This window comes from Cheilinus undulatus, linkage group 5 (assembly GCF_018320785.1).
Source record: "Cheilinus undulatus linkage group 5, ASM1832078v1, whole genome shotgun sequence".
NCBI classification, from domain to species: Eukaryota; Metazoa; Chordata; class Actinopteri; order Labriformes; family Labridae; genus Cheilinus; species Cheilinus undulatus.
Genome location: NC_054869.1, coordinates 2,743,907 through 2,760,989, shown reverse-complemented (window position 1 = coordinate 2,760,989; position 17,083 = coordinate 2,743,907). Strand labels below are relative to the sequence as shown.

General features: G+C 40.0%; 1 protein-coding gene and 1 long non-coding RNA gene across 4 annotated transcripts in view; one reads left to right on the top strand and one right to left on the bottom strand.

Annotated features, from left to right (window-relative positions):
* Window positions 1–17,083, bottom strand: part of abca2 (ATP-binding cassette, sub-family A (ABC1), member 2) — a 144,187-nt gene that overhangs the window by 75,306 nt on the left and 51,798 nt on the right. For all 3 annotated transcript variants that reach the window (XM_041786929.1, XM_041786930.1, XM_041786931.1), the window contains 7 exons: window positions 15,766–15,877; window positions 12,749–12,912; window positions 11,702–11,823; window positions 9,088–9,201; window positions 8,502–8,678; window positions 7,253–7,474; window positions 6,235–6,611 (listed from right to left, as the gene is read on the bottom strand). In XM_041786929.1, coding sequence (XP_041642863.1) covers window positions 6,235–6,611; window positions 7,253–7,474; window positions 8,502–8,678; window positions 9,088–9,201; window positions 11,702–11,823; window positions 12,749–12,912; window positions 15,766–15,877 — 1,288 coding nt within the window. The remainder of the gene's footprint in view (window positions 1–6,234; window positions 6,612–7,252; window positions 7,475–8,501; window positions 8,679–9,087; window positions 9,202–11,701; window positions 11,824–12,748; window positions 12,913–15,765; window positions 15,878–17,083) is intronic.
* LOC121509506 lies at window positions 7,378–15,923 on the top strand. The gene is made up of 3 exons (XR_005991880.1): window positions 7,378–7,507; window positions 9,148–9,271; window positions 15,786–15,923. It is a non-coding gene; the product is annotated as an uncharacterized LOC121509506 (long non-coding RNA).

Below are 17,083 nucleotides of genomic sequence, written 5' to 3'. Positions count from 1 at the left end.
TCAGATCAGATATTGTATAAATCTGTAGCTATTTTACAGCCCGAATAACTATACTTATGTATACTGAGTCATCAACACGTATAAATTCATCAACGGTGGATGCTGTGATGACGTCGGCGCTTGACATATCCGTGCTCAGGCCTGGATGTGTGGAGCAGTGTGAGTGCGGGCCAAAGGGGGGGCAGGGGAGGTGGGTCAGATGGGCTTCAGCACGGTTAGAATACGGCACGGTACAGATGGCCTGTGTGAGTGGGCCCTTAAATGAGCTACAGCAAAGAAGTCCTGTTTGGTCTCATTCAAGGAGTCCCGAGTGCGTGGAGACCTAATACACCTGGCCATCCGGCTTGACATGGCATCTAGGACTTCACACAGAACATCAGAAAAATGGGATTGGGGGATCCCAGCTGTGATAGCTACTGTATGCTAGAATGACCCAGATTAAAAAAAATGTAAACTTGCAAGGAGTTTTGTCATTGCAGGTATTGCGTGGCTCCTTCTTGTGGCTGGCTCCAGGTCTGCTCTGAGTTCCTCCAACAGCTCCAAAATGGCAAGGCTGGTAGGTGATATGTCTTAATGACTGTTTCCTCATTCATTCCAAAAATGTTCACACGAGGGTGAAAAATGCGTTCTCTGCATCTTCTTTCATAGTTTCGATGTCTCCTTCTTGCCACATTAACCGCAGCCATGTGTGCGCAATTACGCCTACAAACCGTTTGCACCTCCCTTTCAGACCTGTTAAATATAGACGCGGTTTCTATAAGCAAAATTTCTTTCAGGTTTGATAAATCGCTCTGGGTTTGCTAAAATAATATATTTACACTTTCTCCTCCCAGCACACACACAGTTGCATGTTAACGCCCCATGTTGCATATTCATTGCAGAAAACATACTGACTGAATGCAGACGCACTATTTCGCACTTAGTGCGCACTGATAGAAAACCAGTTTGTACATTCTTTTGCATGTGCAATGAGTTTGCACACGTTTTTATACATGCAAACCTTTAGTAGATCTGGCCCAGTATGCGATGAGCTGGATCAGGCCCAGGCCTTGGATGCCTGTAAAAGCACAGCTGCTATTCCTATATCAAGCAGCTGACTCTTTCCATCCTCACTCTCCGGGGCATGTTAGCATTAGACACACGGTCATGCAAACTATACCTGAAGATACACCGAGGTGAATTTGTCATAAGGAGTCCAGTTGGTGTCTCTGGCCATAAGTCAACATCCAGGCTTCATAAGAGTATAGTAAGACCGGAAGGACCAAGGACTCTGACTTTCGCCCTACCACAACTGCTCTACAACTTCCAGGTTCTCACCATTCGCAGGCACAGATTCATTGGCAGCATCCAAGGCATCCCCGCAAGCCTGGGTCTTTGTTTTGGCCCAGAAGGTGAGCATTCTCAACATTTCAACCTCCTCACTCAGCAAGTTTAGAGCCCCTGCAAGGGCATCAACAGTCTCTATAAGGTTCACAGCACCATCAAAAATGTCCAGATCAGTGTAACAGACATTACCAAATATTACTCCACACTTCATGGTTATTGGGAGTAAAAATGATGGAAAATTCAGAGTCCAGCCAGTCCGAGACCAAGACAAGACCGAGTAAAAATGCGCTTGAGACCAAGACACTCAAAATGTGGTCTTGAGACCAAGACCATTCTCGAGTACAGCTACAATACTCTCATGAGGAGGTTTATCAGATGTTTCGATATAGAAATATATCACAAAAGTGCAATGGAATACTTTTCTGCATTTACAAGTCACTGGACGTAAGGTACAGTGTCACATGACCAGTCACTCTGAGACAACATGGTGCAGTGCGTGTGGACAGAAGTGGAGAAGAGACTTTTCTTAACATCATTCTTACACCCTTATACGGGGCTTTTGCCATACATACAGACTTTGCCTCTGAATTATCATCCGTTGCCTTTGTCTTTGATCAAAATGATCAAGGCAACCGCTGTAGATTTAACCGTAACCGTACCAACATGCAACAGGTTTTGAGCTTCCAGCTTCCTTGCAATGGATTCACGCAAGATGAGATTAGCCTGTTGTGATGCATTAGTCTGTTGTGATGCGTTTGTCTTTTGTGATACATTAGTCTGTTGTGATGCATTAGCCTGTTGGATGCATTAGTCTGTTGTGATGCAGTAGTCTGTTGTGATGCATTAGTCTTTTGTGATGCATTAGTCTGTTGTGATGCATTAGCCTGTTGGATGCATTAGTCTGTTGTGATGCAGTAGTCTGTTGTGATGCATTAGTCTTTTGTGATGCATTAGTCTGTTGTGATGCATTAGTCTGTTGTGATGCATTAGTCTGTTGGATGCATTAGTCTGTTGTGATGCATTAGTCTGTTGGATGCATTAGTCTGTTGTGATGCATTAGTCTGTTGTGATGCATTAGTCTGTTGTGATGCATTAGTCTGTTGTGATGCATTAGTCTTTTGTGATGCATTAGTCTGTTGTGATGCATTAGTCTGTTGTGATGCATTAGCCTGTTGGATGCATTAGTCTGTTGTGATGCATTAGTCTGTTGTGATGCATTAGTCTGTTGTGATGCATTAGTCTGTTGGATGCATTAGTCTGTTGTGATGCATTAGTCTGTTGGATGCATTAGTCTGTTGTGATGCATTAGTCTGTTGTGATGCATTAGTCTGTTGTGATGCATTAGTCTTTTGTGATGCATTAGTCTGTTGTGATGCATTAGTCTGTTGTGATGCATTAGCCTGTTGTGATGCATTAGTCTGTTGTGATGCATTAGTCTGTTGTGATGCATTAGTCTGTTGTGATGCATTAGTCTGTTGTGATGCATTAGTCTGTTGTGATGCATTAGTCTGTTGGGATGCATTAGTCTGTTGTGATGCATTAGTCTGTTGTGATGCATTAGTCTGTTGTGATGCATTAGTCTGTTGTGATGCATTAGTCTGTTGTGATGCATTAGTCTGTTGGATGCATTAGTCTGTTGTGATGCAGTAGTCTGTTGTGATGCATTAGTCTTTTGTGATGCATTAGTCTTTTGTGATGCATTAGTCTGTTGTGATGCATTAGCCTGTTGTGATGCATTAGTCTGTTGTGATGCATTAGTCTGTTGTGATGCATTAGTCTGTTGTGATGCATTAGTCTTTTGTGATGCATTAGTCTTTTGTGATGCATTAGTCAGTTGTGATGCATTAGCCTGTTGTGATGCATTAGTCTGTTGTGATGCATTAGTCTGTTGTGATGCATTAGTCTTTTGTGATGCATTAGTCTTTTGTGATGCATTAGTCTGTTGTGATGCATTAGCCTGTTGTGATGCATTAGTCTGTTGTGATGCATTAGTCTGTTGTGATGCATTAGTCTGTTGTGATGCAGTAGTCTGTTGTGATGCATTAGTCTTTTGTGATGCATTAGTCTGTTGTGATGCATTAGTCTTTTGTGATGCATTAGTCTGTTGTGATGCATTAGTCTGTTGTGATGCATTAGTCTGTTGTGATGCATTAGTCTTTTGTGATGCATTAGTCTTTTGTGATGCATTAGTCTGTTGTGATGCATTAGCCTGTTGTGATGCAGTAGTCTGTTGTGATGCATTAGTCTGTTGTGATGCATTAGTCTGTTGTGATGCAGTAGTCTGTTGTGATGCATTAGTCTTTTGTGATGCATTAGTCTTTTGTGATGCATTAGTCTGTTGTGATGCATTAGTCTGTTGTGATGCATTAGTCTGTTGTGATGCATTAGTCTTTTGTGATGCATTAGTCTGTTGTGATGCATTAGTCTGTTGTGATGCATTAGCCTGTTGTGATGCATTAGTCTGTTGTGATGCATTAGTCTGTTGTGATGCATTAGTCTGTTGTGATGCATTAGTCTGTTTGAAGGCAACACTGCTAGTCAGTTGCCTTGCTCAGTGGACTTGTGCAACCAGACTCACATCAGTCTGTGTGCTTATATACCCAGAAATCCCACAGCTGAAACCACCCCAGCTAATGTTACTGTAGCAATCAACAGAGGGAGTGACCCCAGCAACTGCTCTCCTATTGATGCAGAGAGAATAAGGCTGTGTCCGAAATCACCCTCTATTCACTATATAGTGAATACGCCATTTTGTTGTGGTGTCCGAATTCTGAGTGAGCATTGTTATGCAGTGCACTCATTCTTTCCTACAAAGCATTTTGAAAAGTAGTGAACAACCAATGCTCACTAGCCCAGCAATATTTACCATCATGCATAGCGGTTGCTGCTCTCAAACATGACAGATGAATGAGAGAAGCACAGGAACACATATAAAAACTTTATTTAATGCTTTTTTGTTTGTTGGTTTCAACAAATCTGTAAGAAATTTTAAGGATTTAAAACAGAGTAACTCTGAGGATTACAAGACATGAGACCATCATCTTTATGAAAAATAAGTTACATTACACACAAAAATGTACACTAAGTATGAAAAGTGAACAAGCTTTTTTATGTAGTAGTATTTTTATTTTGGGGGAAAATACATCACATTTAGTACCAGTTTTCATTGAAATTCTATTGTTAATTTCCATCCTCAGCCGTTGTCATGGAAATCTACGAGCCATTGTTGCTAAACGTTTTAATTGTGAGACAGCAATGACGTCACACGGAGTAGTGTCCAAAACCATTTTTGTGTTTTGCATTTGAGTCAGCTTTATAGTCCACTATATGCTGCCAACTATATAGTGGATATATAGTATACTATATAGTGGAATGAGTGAGTCCTTTTGGACACAGCCTAAAACTTGGGTGCTCAGCCCAAACAAAGCCTGATAACCCTCTTCCAACAACAACACAAAGTTTCAACTGCAGGGACACTTCAAATTTAACTGTGTTTAGATTCTCTATGTGCTACTGGTGTTCTGGTGACTGCAGAGGTCAAATAGCTGCATACGTTCATAAAACTGATGGAAAGCTTGTACCACCATTTTTAATATCATTTTTGGTAGCTTACTGAGTAAAAGATGATGTCATGACCCTTGTTCTGATTTCTTGTGTTTTACTGTTGTATTCCTTGTTTCTAGTTTTATATTATAATTAGGTTTTTCCCTGTATTCCATGTTTAGTTTATTCCCTGTGTTTTCTGTCTAGTTCATTCCTTGTTTCATGTCTAGTTTTATTCCTTGTGTTTCATGTTTAGTATTCTCTGTATTTCTTGTTTAGTTTTACATTTACTGCGTTTCATGTTTAGTTACTTCCTGTGCTTCTTGTTTAATTATTTCATGTTTTGAATTACTCCCTGTGTTTCATGTTCAGTTTTTCTCCCTGTGTTTTAGTTTCCCTCCTTGTGTTTGTGTCCTCCTGTGTTTCCTTTGTTCAGCCTCTAGTGTTTAGTACTGTCATTCAGTCCTCGTGTGCTTCTTGTGTTAGGTTCCATGTTTCCTGTTTTACTTTGTAGTTACCTTCTCTTGTGTGTGATTCCAGTTTTGCTTCCTGCCTGAGTTTCCCTCCACTTTGATTATCCTCACCAGTTCCACCCGTGTCTGATTGTCCACACCTGTCCTCCATTGTTAATCACTCCCAGTGCATTTAAGCTCTCTGTCTCCCTGTGTCTGTGTCAGTTCATTTGATGTCTTCCTCGTGCATGTTACTCCTCGTGATTCTCTCTGTGATCTTTCTTTGTGCTTCTTTTTGGATTTAGTTTGTTTCATGGACTTGATTCTGTAGTAAGTTCTTTTGTTTGTTAATTAAATCAGTTTTCTGTTTTATCTGCATTTCGGTCCCCCTTTTGAGTTTTTCCCTGCAGACCTGACAGATGAAGTATAATATGAAAAAAAAGGTAGAATAATTTCTTCAAAAACTTCCTGATCAAAATCAGCAGTTTTAAAAAAAATCAAAGAAGTACAAGTAGGCTCCAAAAAGCTGCTCAACTATAGTAAAGAGTGTTGCAATAGTAGTAGTGATGCCGGCACCCCATTCCTCTGGTTTGTGATGGTTGTGGGGTGTGTGAGGAGCGTAGGGTGTTCTTTATTTTTATGGACAAAAGGTGGCAAACCCTACCTGCAACCAACAATCTGACAAAGAGGACACCTGACAGCCACCATGCTAATGCATATGCATAGTTAAATTAATATTATCTCTGTATTAACAGCTTAAAAGTCAGCTGCTTTGATCACACCATCTTTGAATGATCAATGCTGCAGGGCTCACTAGTCAACATGGTGATTGATATTCTATTTTCATGAGGATAAATGATCATTTTAACAAAAACATTCCCATGTATCAGTAGCAGTCCAATCATAGCCTCACCTGTTGTTCCCACACAGGATTGGCTGCAGTCCAGCCCACAGCTGCACAAACGCTGAAAACTGAGAATGAGGATTCTCCGCTGCCTCCTTCCCTTTCTCTCCCCCACCTCCTCCTCCCTCTGCTCCCCTCTCTTCCTCTTCCTCTCTGGGGGTGTCTGTTGTGTTGGGGCCCCAGGTGGTGGCATTCAGGGGCCAGCTCACGTTTGTAGGGGAGGCTGGGGCTCGACCAGCACAGGCTCCTTTTGGCAGTAGACGAGCAAGTCCGGAGAGCAGGTCCACATCTTTGAGAAGTCTCTCTATATCTGCCAGGTCCTTCAACAGTGCCCTCATGTGGGACTGAGAGAGAGGAGCCAGAGAGCGGGGTCGCTCCAGGTGAAGCTAAGGGAAAGAGACAGAGGGTCTAGTGAGAAGATACTTCTCCAAATCCACTGCTGTTGGTTAAGCTGAATGGTTTCCATTGACTGTATAATAATGCAGTCAGAGAAATAGCCTTCTTTGAGTGCATCCCAATTATTTAGAGCTCCCCCTGCTGGCTGCAGCACTGATAAGAGCGATTCCTCTGGGTACTTTGCCCAAACACTACTGGCCCTGCTGCTTTCTGATTGTCAGAGTTATCAACATGAACAGCAGTAAAAAGAAATATTAAGTCAATCCTGATTTAAAGGAAACATCTATGAGCTACAGTATGGTAATCGAGCTCTCAGCCTGTGGTTGGGTTGGTTTAAGACAGGTCAGAGTAGAGGAGGAAGAGTGAGAGAAAACGTCACAAAAATAAACACCAGAATTACTGAACTTGGTAAAAAATGACTCAAAGATCAGTTGTGCTACATGAGAGAGCTTTGGCACGTCTTATCAGCAGGTCACATGTGTGATTTGGTTAGACATGTTCCTTCCTCAACCATTAGAGAAGGAAGCATGCCGTCATTTCTGCACTTCCACCAGCCAACTCTGTTGTAATACATGCAGTATTCAGCAGTAGAGTCTGATGGATGTAAACCTCCCAGATGTTTCTTTGTTACCTTCTCAGTGACTCTCTGCATGTTCATCTGCTCTCTCAGCTCTTGGCTCATCTGCCTGAAGCGCTCTGACCTCTGTGCTTCCCCTCCACTGCACACTGTGCTACGATAGGCCTGTAGCAACGGAAGCTGCTTTTCCGGCACCAGCAGGATTTTTCCAAGTTCACTGGCCCCGCCTCCCTCACAGGTGAGGACCTCCAGCATGGCTCCAGTCAGGAGGACTTCCTGTGGATGACAAAATTCTATTCTGTTGTGGAGGTAAGTCGGGGATGTCAAACTTTGGTTACTAAAAGGGCCACATACGTTTTATCTCACTGCTAGAGGAAAAAAAACGTTTACAATTCCAGGATACTCCCAGGTTAACTACTATGATGACCTATAATTTAACAATCAAGGGACAAAAATATGGCTTTCATCATAATTCCTTCAGCCAACATTTATACTTTTAAAATCAAAAGTGAATAGTTATGCTTAAATAAATTTTTATTATTATACAATAAATAAATTTTAAATAAATTATAATGAATCTAAAATCATAATACATGTAATAAATGTTGTAATAAATCAATTATAATAATAATAAAATTATGAATAAGTTTATTATTCATTAATGTAAAATAAATTATAACAAATATAAAATGTAATAAATGTTATAATAAATAATAAATGTTATAAAAATGTTATAATAAATAATAAATGTTATAAAAAATGTTATAATAAATAAATCATAATAAATAATACAATTATAAATATTTTTATTTATAAATATAAAATAAAAAATATAAATTAGAAAAATAAATTATAATAAAAATAAAATTATAATAATGTAATAAATCTTACAATAAATAATAAATGTTATAATAAATGTTAAAATAAATAAATTATAATAAATAATAACATTATAAACAAATGTATTATTTATTAATATCATTTATTAATTTATTAATTTATCAATATAAAAAAGCACATTTAAAAAAATTAGAAATGACCAATCAGACAGATCTTGATTTTTGGTTAATATAATACAGTAATGCAGATAGAGATCAATAAAAGCAAGAGAAGACGTTGAGGAGCTCATGAGAGGAGAGTGTCACACTCAAGAAAATTAAAGCAGATTGATGTATTAAAAGAGTATGGTGAAGAAAAATAATTAAAGTCAGTTAATCATAAAATAATTCAGAAGCAGAGGAATATTTGGCAGAGTAACTGTTGCTCTAAATTTGAAGTTGTGAATATTTCTCAGCGGTGATACCTCCACCTCTGTCAGGGCCTGCAGGTCGGTTCTCTGGTTTCCTGAGCCCTCTGAGAGGCCCAAAGCATGGGACATGAGTTTGAGCAGAGTCTGCCTGTGGGCTGCCTGCGCTGGATCATGTAAAGCTTTGTGTATCAGCCCTCCATCCAGACCATGGCCGTCTCCCAGCAGCTGCTCCTGAGAGACGGGACAACGAAAACTTTACTATTCCTTCCATTATGAAACCAAATCTCATTTAACTGAAATTAACTGTCTTCTCTCGACAGTTGAGTATTTGTGAATGTGCATGTTTTGTCTTCTGTACAGAGGGTTATGTCTGGAGCTAATTATGTTTTACATTTGCAGTCTGCACCTGTTATCATGTTTGTGTGATTTTTACACTAAAAGCTGCAGATCTGTATCATGTTTATCTATGTAGAAATGACTAAATCTTTTAAGACATCTGTGGATCTATTGAGACATCTGTGGATGTTTTTTCAGATATTTGCTGGCACTTAGGGATCTTTTCAAATGTTTGTGAAACTACTGACATGTTCATTGATCCATTGAGCCTTTTGTTGATAGTTTTGAGTGTCTATGAGCTCACCTGTAAATGATGAATTTTGTCTCCTGGCTTTTGTTTTGTGTCTTTGGCCCCTTGAATCAGAGTTTGGGCTCCCCCTCCGTCCCTGAGAGCTGTTCCAAAGATAAGACGATACACCTGCAGGATACAGACACACCTTATTCTCTGAGTGAAGGCCAACAGGAACCATGAGCATAATACCTGCCTGGTAAAAACACTTCTACGCTGATAATACACATGCACAGTTGTTTAAGCCAGGGGGCTTCAAACCTCTCAGCCTGTGCCCCCCAAAACAAAGGGACCAGAGACCCCCGTTGTACCTGAAGGTGGTTAAAAACAGCCATGAACATTCAAGAACAGTCATGTGTAGACAAGGCCAAACTAGGGGCCCATGGAGGTCAGGAAATCATGGTCCATTGTGAAGTTAAGCTGTGATAACCATATTTTATTTTTACCCCAATAATATCCACCTTTATCAGAGCAACAGATACCTTGTTTTATTTAGTGTGCTGTAGTAATAAGCCTTCTTAACAATGTAAATCACTTATAATAAAACAGGATTAAAATGGGTTAAAATGGCAAATATTGGTGGAAAAGGAAGGGAAATTGGATTCTAAAAGTAGCAAAAAAGTGGCAAAAATGGGCATAGAGAGTGGTAAAATGGGTTAACAGTGATAATAATTGCTTAAAAGTGGCAGACATGGGCAGAAAAGGAGTTTATATGTGATTAAAAGAGGCAAAAATGGGTGGAAAAGGAGGTGAAATAGGATGATAACATGGGAGCATTTGGTTAAAAGAGGCAGAAATGAGTTGACTGGCAAAAATAGCCATAACAAATAGTGAAATGCAGGGAAAATGGCAAACATGGGCACAAAAAGTGGTGAAAAAGGCCCACGAGACAATATTGGGTCAACAGAGGCAACAACAGGTGGAACGTGGCAAAAACAGGCTGAAAAAATGGTGGAAAAGGTTAGAAAAGTTGCGATGAGTTCTATGTGGTAAAAAATAGATGAAAAAGGTCAAATATTAGTAGGAAAACTGGGTGGGTAAATTGGATTAAAAGGGGCACAAACAAATAAGAATCCAATTACTGATGTAAACTTTTTTCAACTCTTAAATATGGTAACTGTCAGCCAGGCTAGCAGCAATGCTACTGATATAAACACACATGCATTGATTCTATCAATTAATCTAAATTAATTTTTCATTAACTCATTCATGCACATACTTTCAAATAAATAGGTCAAATATACAGTTTGGAATAATTGTTATTTTTTGAAGGCATCCAGTGACCCCCTCTCAGTGTCCCAGGCCCCCCAAGTGTAAGCCCCTGTTTCACTTCTACAGAACAATGAACTGTGAGAGTTACACTGGATTTTTATGTTTTATGGCAGCAGAACCAAAGACAGATTCCTCTCTTTGTGGGACAATATAAAGTTTAACTTGACTTTTGAGGCACTTATAAGCAGCACTAAAACCCCAATTCCTAAAAAGTTGGGGCGGTGTGTAAAATATATATTAAAACAGATGTTAGTCATTGTCAGATCTCAAAAACCCAGATTTTATTCACAATAGAACATAAACAACACATCAGATGTTGAAACTGAGACATTTTACCATTTCATGAAATATTTGAGCTTATTTTGATTTTGATGGCAGAGATACATCTCAGAAAAGTCGGGATGGAGTGACAAAAGGCTGGAAAAGTAAGTGATACTAATGGATCACATTTGGAGGATTATTTTGCAACCGATGAGGTTAATTTTCAGCAGTTCAGAATGATGACTCGGCATAAAAGGTGTATTTCTGAGCATCAGAAAAGGAAAAATACAGCAAAGAAGACCCAGGACTGTTGAGCAGCTATGGGATGGGATGTATTAAAATGGCATCAGCCAAGGATGGGACAACATTCCTCTCCCAAAACTCCTGCAACTGGTCTCATTACTTCCCAGAATTCACAGACTGTTGTTAAAAGAAGAGGGATGCTACACGATGGTAAACATGGCCTTGCCTACTTTTTACCTCCGCCAAGGAGGTCGTGTGTTCGGCAGGGTTTGTTAGTTAGTTAGTTAGTTTGTTTGTTAGCAACATAACTCAAAAAGTTATGGATGGATTTTGATGACATTTTCAGGAAATGTCAGAAATGGCATAAGGAAGAACTGATTAGATTTTGGGAGTGATCAGGATCACTGTCTGGATCCAGGAATTTTTTAAAGATTCTGTACTATTGGGAGATAGGGCTAATGGTGGAGGTCTGCGCTCTCCGAGTGCTTCTCTAGTTTGAGATGTGCTGCTGCCATCAAATTCATGACATGGTGAAATGTCTCAGTTTTGACAGCTGATATGTTGTTTAAGTTCGATTGTGAATCGAATATGAGTTTATGAGATTTGACAATCACTGCACGCCGCCCCAACTTTTTTGGAATTGGGGTTGTGGAAAAAAAGGAAACTGTCAGTTTAAAAACATTAGAAAACAACTTTCTTGTGCTTTTCATCCTGTAGATACATTGAGGAAAATCACACAGTGTTCATAAATGTTGTGGGTTTTATTGAATATTTTTGTCGATCATTCGCTGTAAGAACAAAAACACCTGCATGTGTGAGTGTGTTAGTGTGTGGGTCAGTGAAGCGTGCTCACCTCTCGGAGGCTGACAGGTGTGTGCAGCAGCAGAGCGCTGGTGGGCTCAGACAGAGAGAGATTCTTCAGAAGAAACTGCTGGAAAGACGTCTGGTTCCTGAACACACTGGCTAGAGTAAAACCTGCACACAACACAAACACACCAACAATGAGTTCTGATTCATGTAACCGCAGTTATTGGAAGAAAATATTGACGATGACTATATAATTTCCCTGCACCACTTGAATAAATTTCCATTTACTTTGGATACTTGTACAGGAAACCATGTTTTCCTTTAATAAAAGAATTAGCATTAAATTTGGTGCATTATGTCTGAATTAGTTATATATAATACCAATTAGGGTTGTCAAAAGATAAAAACTTTCCATTGTAATTAATCTCAGGATTTCCGTCGTTAATAGTACCCTGTTAATCAGATTCAATAATTCCATTATTTTGCATTTAATGCTGTTTTTTGTCATTTAAAAAAATCTTTCTACTGTCTTATTTATGGTAATTAACTTACAGATTAGAAACAGACCTGCTTTTTGGTCTTGAAGGCCTAACCACAAAAAAAGGAATTTGTCATGGACTGTAAGGAAATAAGCAAACAGTAAAAATGCTGAATGTTTTATTAAACATGGTTCAGGTGACTCTTGACTTGTCTGCTGAGCTTTCTGTGAGTTTTTTAAAGTAAAATGAGACGTTAAGGAGAAGCGGTGTGAATATTTTACATCACTGTGGCTGCAGTGGCTGAACTAAAGTTTGTTGAAAAGGAAAAATAAAGTTCACAGTTAATCAGGATTAAAAATTCAGGGAACTAATTATAGATCGTAGTTAACTGCGATTAATGCGATTAATCTTGATGGCCCTAATAGAAATATATCACTCATTAACCTTGGTAACGACTGACATGTCCTGAAATGTCCTTTTTCTCGCAGTGGGAGCTGCACTCAATAACCATCCTGGATTGATACAGCATTGTTTTAAAGATGTGCTCACTTTAATATCTCTAGTCAGTTCAGTTAAGATTTTTGTTACAGAGACGCAGCAGCACTTGGTGGGACCTTGACTGTTGTTGAAGGTGTAGTCTGGAGGTAAAGATGACGAGCTCAGGCTCTCAAGGTGCTGCTGCAGCGTCTCCAGCTCCTGACCCAAACCAGGCCGGTCCGACGTGAAGAGTCGATTCTGTTCGACCACTTCACTGATCCGCTCCAGCAGCTGGGTCACACTAACAGAAGAGGACACACACTTTTTACAACTACACTGAAGACATAAAACCCATTTAGCATCTTTTAGGCTGCATTTATTAGTTTAGACAATAACTTGACATGCAGACAAAGACAGATGAGTCCGCCTCTGTGCCCCAGCATTACAGTTTCTCCCATCTGCTAAAACACTAAACCCCATGGAAAGCATTTGGGAAGGGCAGGACTTTTAAAAAATCCCCTAAAATTGGACAAATATTCTGTCTGTCACATTTATTATGGGCCAACAGAGTGGAAAGACAAAATGAGGTTGTATGCATGCTCAGCTGTGGTACAAACGTTGCTGTAGTGTCTGAACAGAAGAGTATGATGCTGATAAAACTTATGTGAGGCCGGCAAGGAGTAGAGCAAAAACTTCTCCACCAAGGAATGCTTTCAGTGTGGCTCTTTGCTCTTGTTTGTATAAAAAAAATGGTCAGTTATGATAAAACTACTACAGCTATATCCAAGCTAACTGCTGCACCAGTGGCAGCCATTGCTATTGGTCTCCAGGACAACTAAACCCTGCAGTAGCGAAGGGGGGACAAAGGGAAGAGCTTTCTGGGGCCCAGCCAAATAAGGGGCCCATGAAAAATTGCGGTCCATAGTAAAGATAAGCTGTGATAACCACATTTTATTTTCAACCCAATAATAACCACTCACACCAAAAAAACAAAAATGAACTTAATTTTTGCTCTGGTATAATATAGCCTAATTAAAATATTAAACCATCTTCTTATACCCAAATTCCCCTCTGTTGCTAATGTTAACAACTGGAATGGGCAAAATGACTAAAACATTTGGAAAGTAATGTCAGACCTGATAGCTAAGCCATGATGTGCATAGGATGCCAGAAAGCAAAGTAAAGGGAACTGAAATACCTTTAATAGAAAATAATGAAATGATTGAGGAACAAAGGCAAAAATGAGTGAAAAGTGGAAAAAAAGTTGTGAAAACACGCAAATATTGGTCAAAAAGGCAAAAAGGATGAAAACTAGGTTGGATATGGTGGAAAGTGGTTAAAAAATGGGCTAGGTGGAAGACATGGGCCAAGAAAAACAAAAAGGGTCCAAAAGGGATGGCAAAAATTGTAGAAAAGTTGATGTAAAAATAAAAAACACTGGGTTAAAAAGGCAAAAATGTGTCAAGTAATGTGAAACAGGGGCAAAAAGGGGAAAGAAGATGGTGTCAAGTGATTTAGAAGTGGTTTAATGGAATAAAAGTGGGAAAATGGTTTCAAACATGCAGGAAAGAGCAAAAATGTGTGGGAAAATGGCAAAAAGTGGTTAAAGAGTGGCAAAAATGGGTCAAGTAAGGCAAGGGGTTAAAACGAGACAGAAAATAGTGCGAAACGGTTAAAAGAAAAAGAACAAAAAATGGATAGGAAATGGTGGAAAGTGGCTTAAGAAGAAAGAAATGTGTCAAATAAAAGCAAAAAGGGGCAAAATGGATTGAAAAATGTAGAACTGTGTTAAAAGGTGGCAAAAATGGGTCAAGTAGTGTGGAAAAGGGGGCAAAAATGGGAGGGTAAATGGTCAACATTGGAATAAAAAGGGTTAAGTGCGACAAAAATATGTCAAGTTTTGTAAAAAAAGGGGCAAATATGTGTGGGATAATGGCAAAAAGTGGTTAAAGAGTGACAAAAATTAGTCAAGTAAGGTGAAAAAGGAGGTAAAAAATGGGGCAGAAAATAGTGAAAACGGTAATAAAAAAAAGGTCGGAAATGGTGGAAAGTGGCTTCAATTGGATTGAAGTGAAAGAAATGTGCCAAGAAAGGCACAAAGGGGCAAAATAAACGGAAAAATGTAGGAAAGTTGTTAAAAAGTGGCAAAACAAGGGATTAAAGAGTCAAAAATGTGTCAAATAATGTGAAAAGGGGCAGAAAATTGGAGGCTACATGGTCAACAGTGGAAAAAACGGTTAAAAGATGCAAAATTGGGCCAAGAAAAGGAAACAAAGGGGAAAAATAGATGTGAAAATGTAGAAACATTGTTGAAAAGTGGCAAAAAAGGTTTAAAAGAGGCAAAAATTTGTCAAGTAATGTGAAAAAGGGGCAGAAAATTGGAGGCTACATGGTCAACAGTGGAAAAAATGGTTAAAAGATAAAAAAGTTGGCCAAGAAAGGAAAAAAGGGGCGAAAGCAGGGGGGAAATGGTAAAAATGGTTAGCAGCCATAGGAAAAGTTGAAAAATATGAAAAAAAAAAAAACCTTGATAAAAATGGGCAGGAACTGATGAAAAGGGGTCAGAGTGGCATGAATAAGTAATTTCAACTTCAGAACCCAATAATAGCTTGACAGGCTTTCATCCTGGCTAACAGTTAAATTAGCCAGGCTGCTAGCACCAATGCTACTGATCCAACACACTAATGCAATGATGCATCAATAACACAAGAACTGACATAAACACATCAGAACTGGGGTCCATTCACTGGGTTTGTCAGGGGCCCAGAATATTCTGGGGGTGGGCCTGCCTGTAGCTCCTCCTTCTTCTTAAATGATGCTGATTGGTTCAAACCAAAATCTAATCAGTTTATGAATCAGAGTGGACACTTTGAGCAAACTTTGAAGAAAATTCCTCTATGAATTCTTAAGCTATGGGCTCACAAGAACAAGCCACAGGGACATGAAGCTGAAAACGTATTTCATCAAACCTCAAATATGGTATAAAACTCTTTAAAGTCTACACAGAATGTGTGGTCCTCGTAATAACAGACAAAACAAAAGCTACAACTACCAAACTTTGTTTATTGTCATGGGAACATCAACCAGACACCAAGGCTGCTGTCACGAATGAAATTATGTAATCAATACCAAGTTGCCAATAAAATGTACTTACGTGGAGTTTTTGTACTGCAGGAAACCAAATTCATCCCTCTGTCCATCCGGGCACAGAGACTGCATGATGGGAATGATGCCAGCAGAGGTGAGAGGAGCGGCGCTGTAAAAGGCTACATGTGAGGAAGGAAACACCGGGAAGGATGGACCAAACCCCAGAACAGAGAGGAGGATGGGGGGATGATGGGAGAGGGAACAGAGAGGAGGATGGAGGGATGATGGGAGAGGGAACAGAGAGGAGGATGAGGGGATGATGGGAGAGGGAACAGAGAGGAGGATGAGGGGATGATGGGAGAGGGAACAGAGAGGAGGATGGGGGATGATGGGAGAGGGAACAGAGAGGAGGATGGAGGGATGATGGGAGAGGGAACAGAGAGGAGGATGAGGGGATGATGGGAGAGGGAACAGAGAGGAGGATGGGGGGATGATGGGAGAGGGAACAGAGAGGAGGATGGGGATGATGGGAGAGGGAACAGAGAGGAGGATGGGGGATAATGGGAGAGGGAACAGAGAGGAGGATGGGGATGATGGGAGAGGGAACAGAGAGGAGGATGGGGGATGATGGGAGAGGAACAGAGAGGAGGTTGGGGGGATGATGGGAGAGGGAACAGAGAGGAGGATGGGGGGATGATGGGAGAGGGAACAGAGAGGAGGATGGAGGGATGATGGGAGAGGGAACAGAGAGGAGGATGGGGGGATGATGGGAGAGGGAACAGAGAGGAGGATGGAGGGATGATGGGAGAGGGAACAGAGAGGAGGATGGAGGGATGATGGGAGAGGGAACAGAGAGGAGGATGGAGGATAGGAATAAAGGGGAGGATGAGGAGCAGTTACATGAGGATGAAAAAAAACACACAGGGAGAGATTTTTTGTTAGAGTCAGGGACGAGGAGATGATGTTCTGCAGCTGCTGGTCAGAGAGGCTTACACATGTCAATGCTAAACCTCACTTTGGAGCGAAACCCTGAAGAAGTAGATTTGTCCTTGTGTGTCCATGAATAACACGCTGATTTTCATATGTAAATACATGTTCTGCATGTTCACCCACAAAAAAAAAAAAAAAAAAAAAAAAAAAAAAGCGTTTCTTTTTTCCACTTCATGACGTTGATCAGGTCAGAAATGTACTGTGGCACCAAACCATCCAGAGATTAATAAACAAGAACAAAAATGAATAAACAAAAATGGAGTCAGTTTATTTCCTCTTTTGGAAGTCCAGTATGGAGGGCATTACTTTAATCTAGTCTGCTGGATGGACCAGTTTTTCAGAATGGGACTGGGACATGAATGGCCTGAGTTTGGAAATGTGTCTCTAAGTAGTAG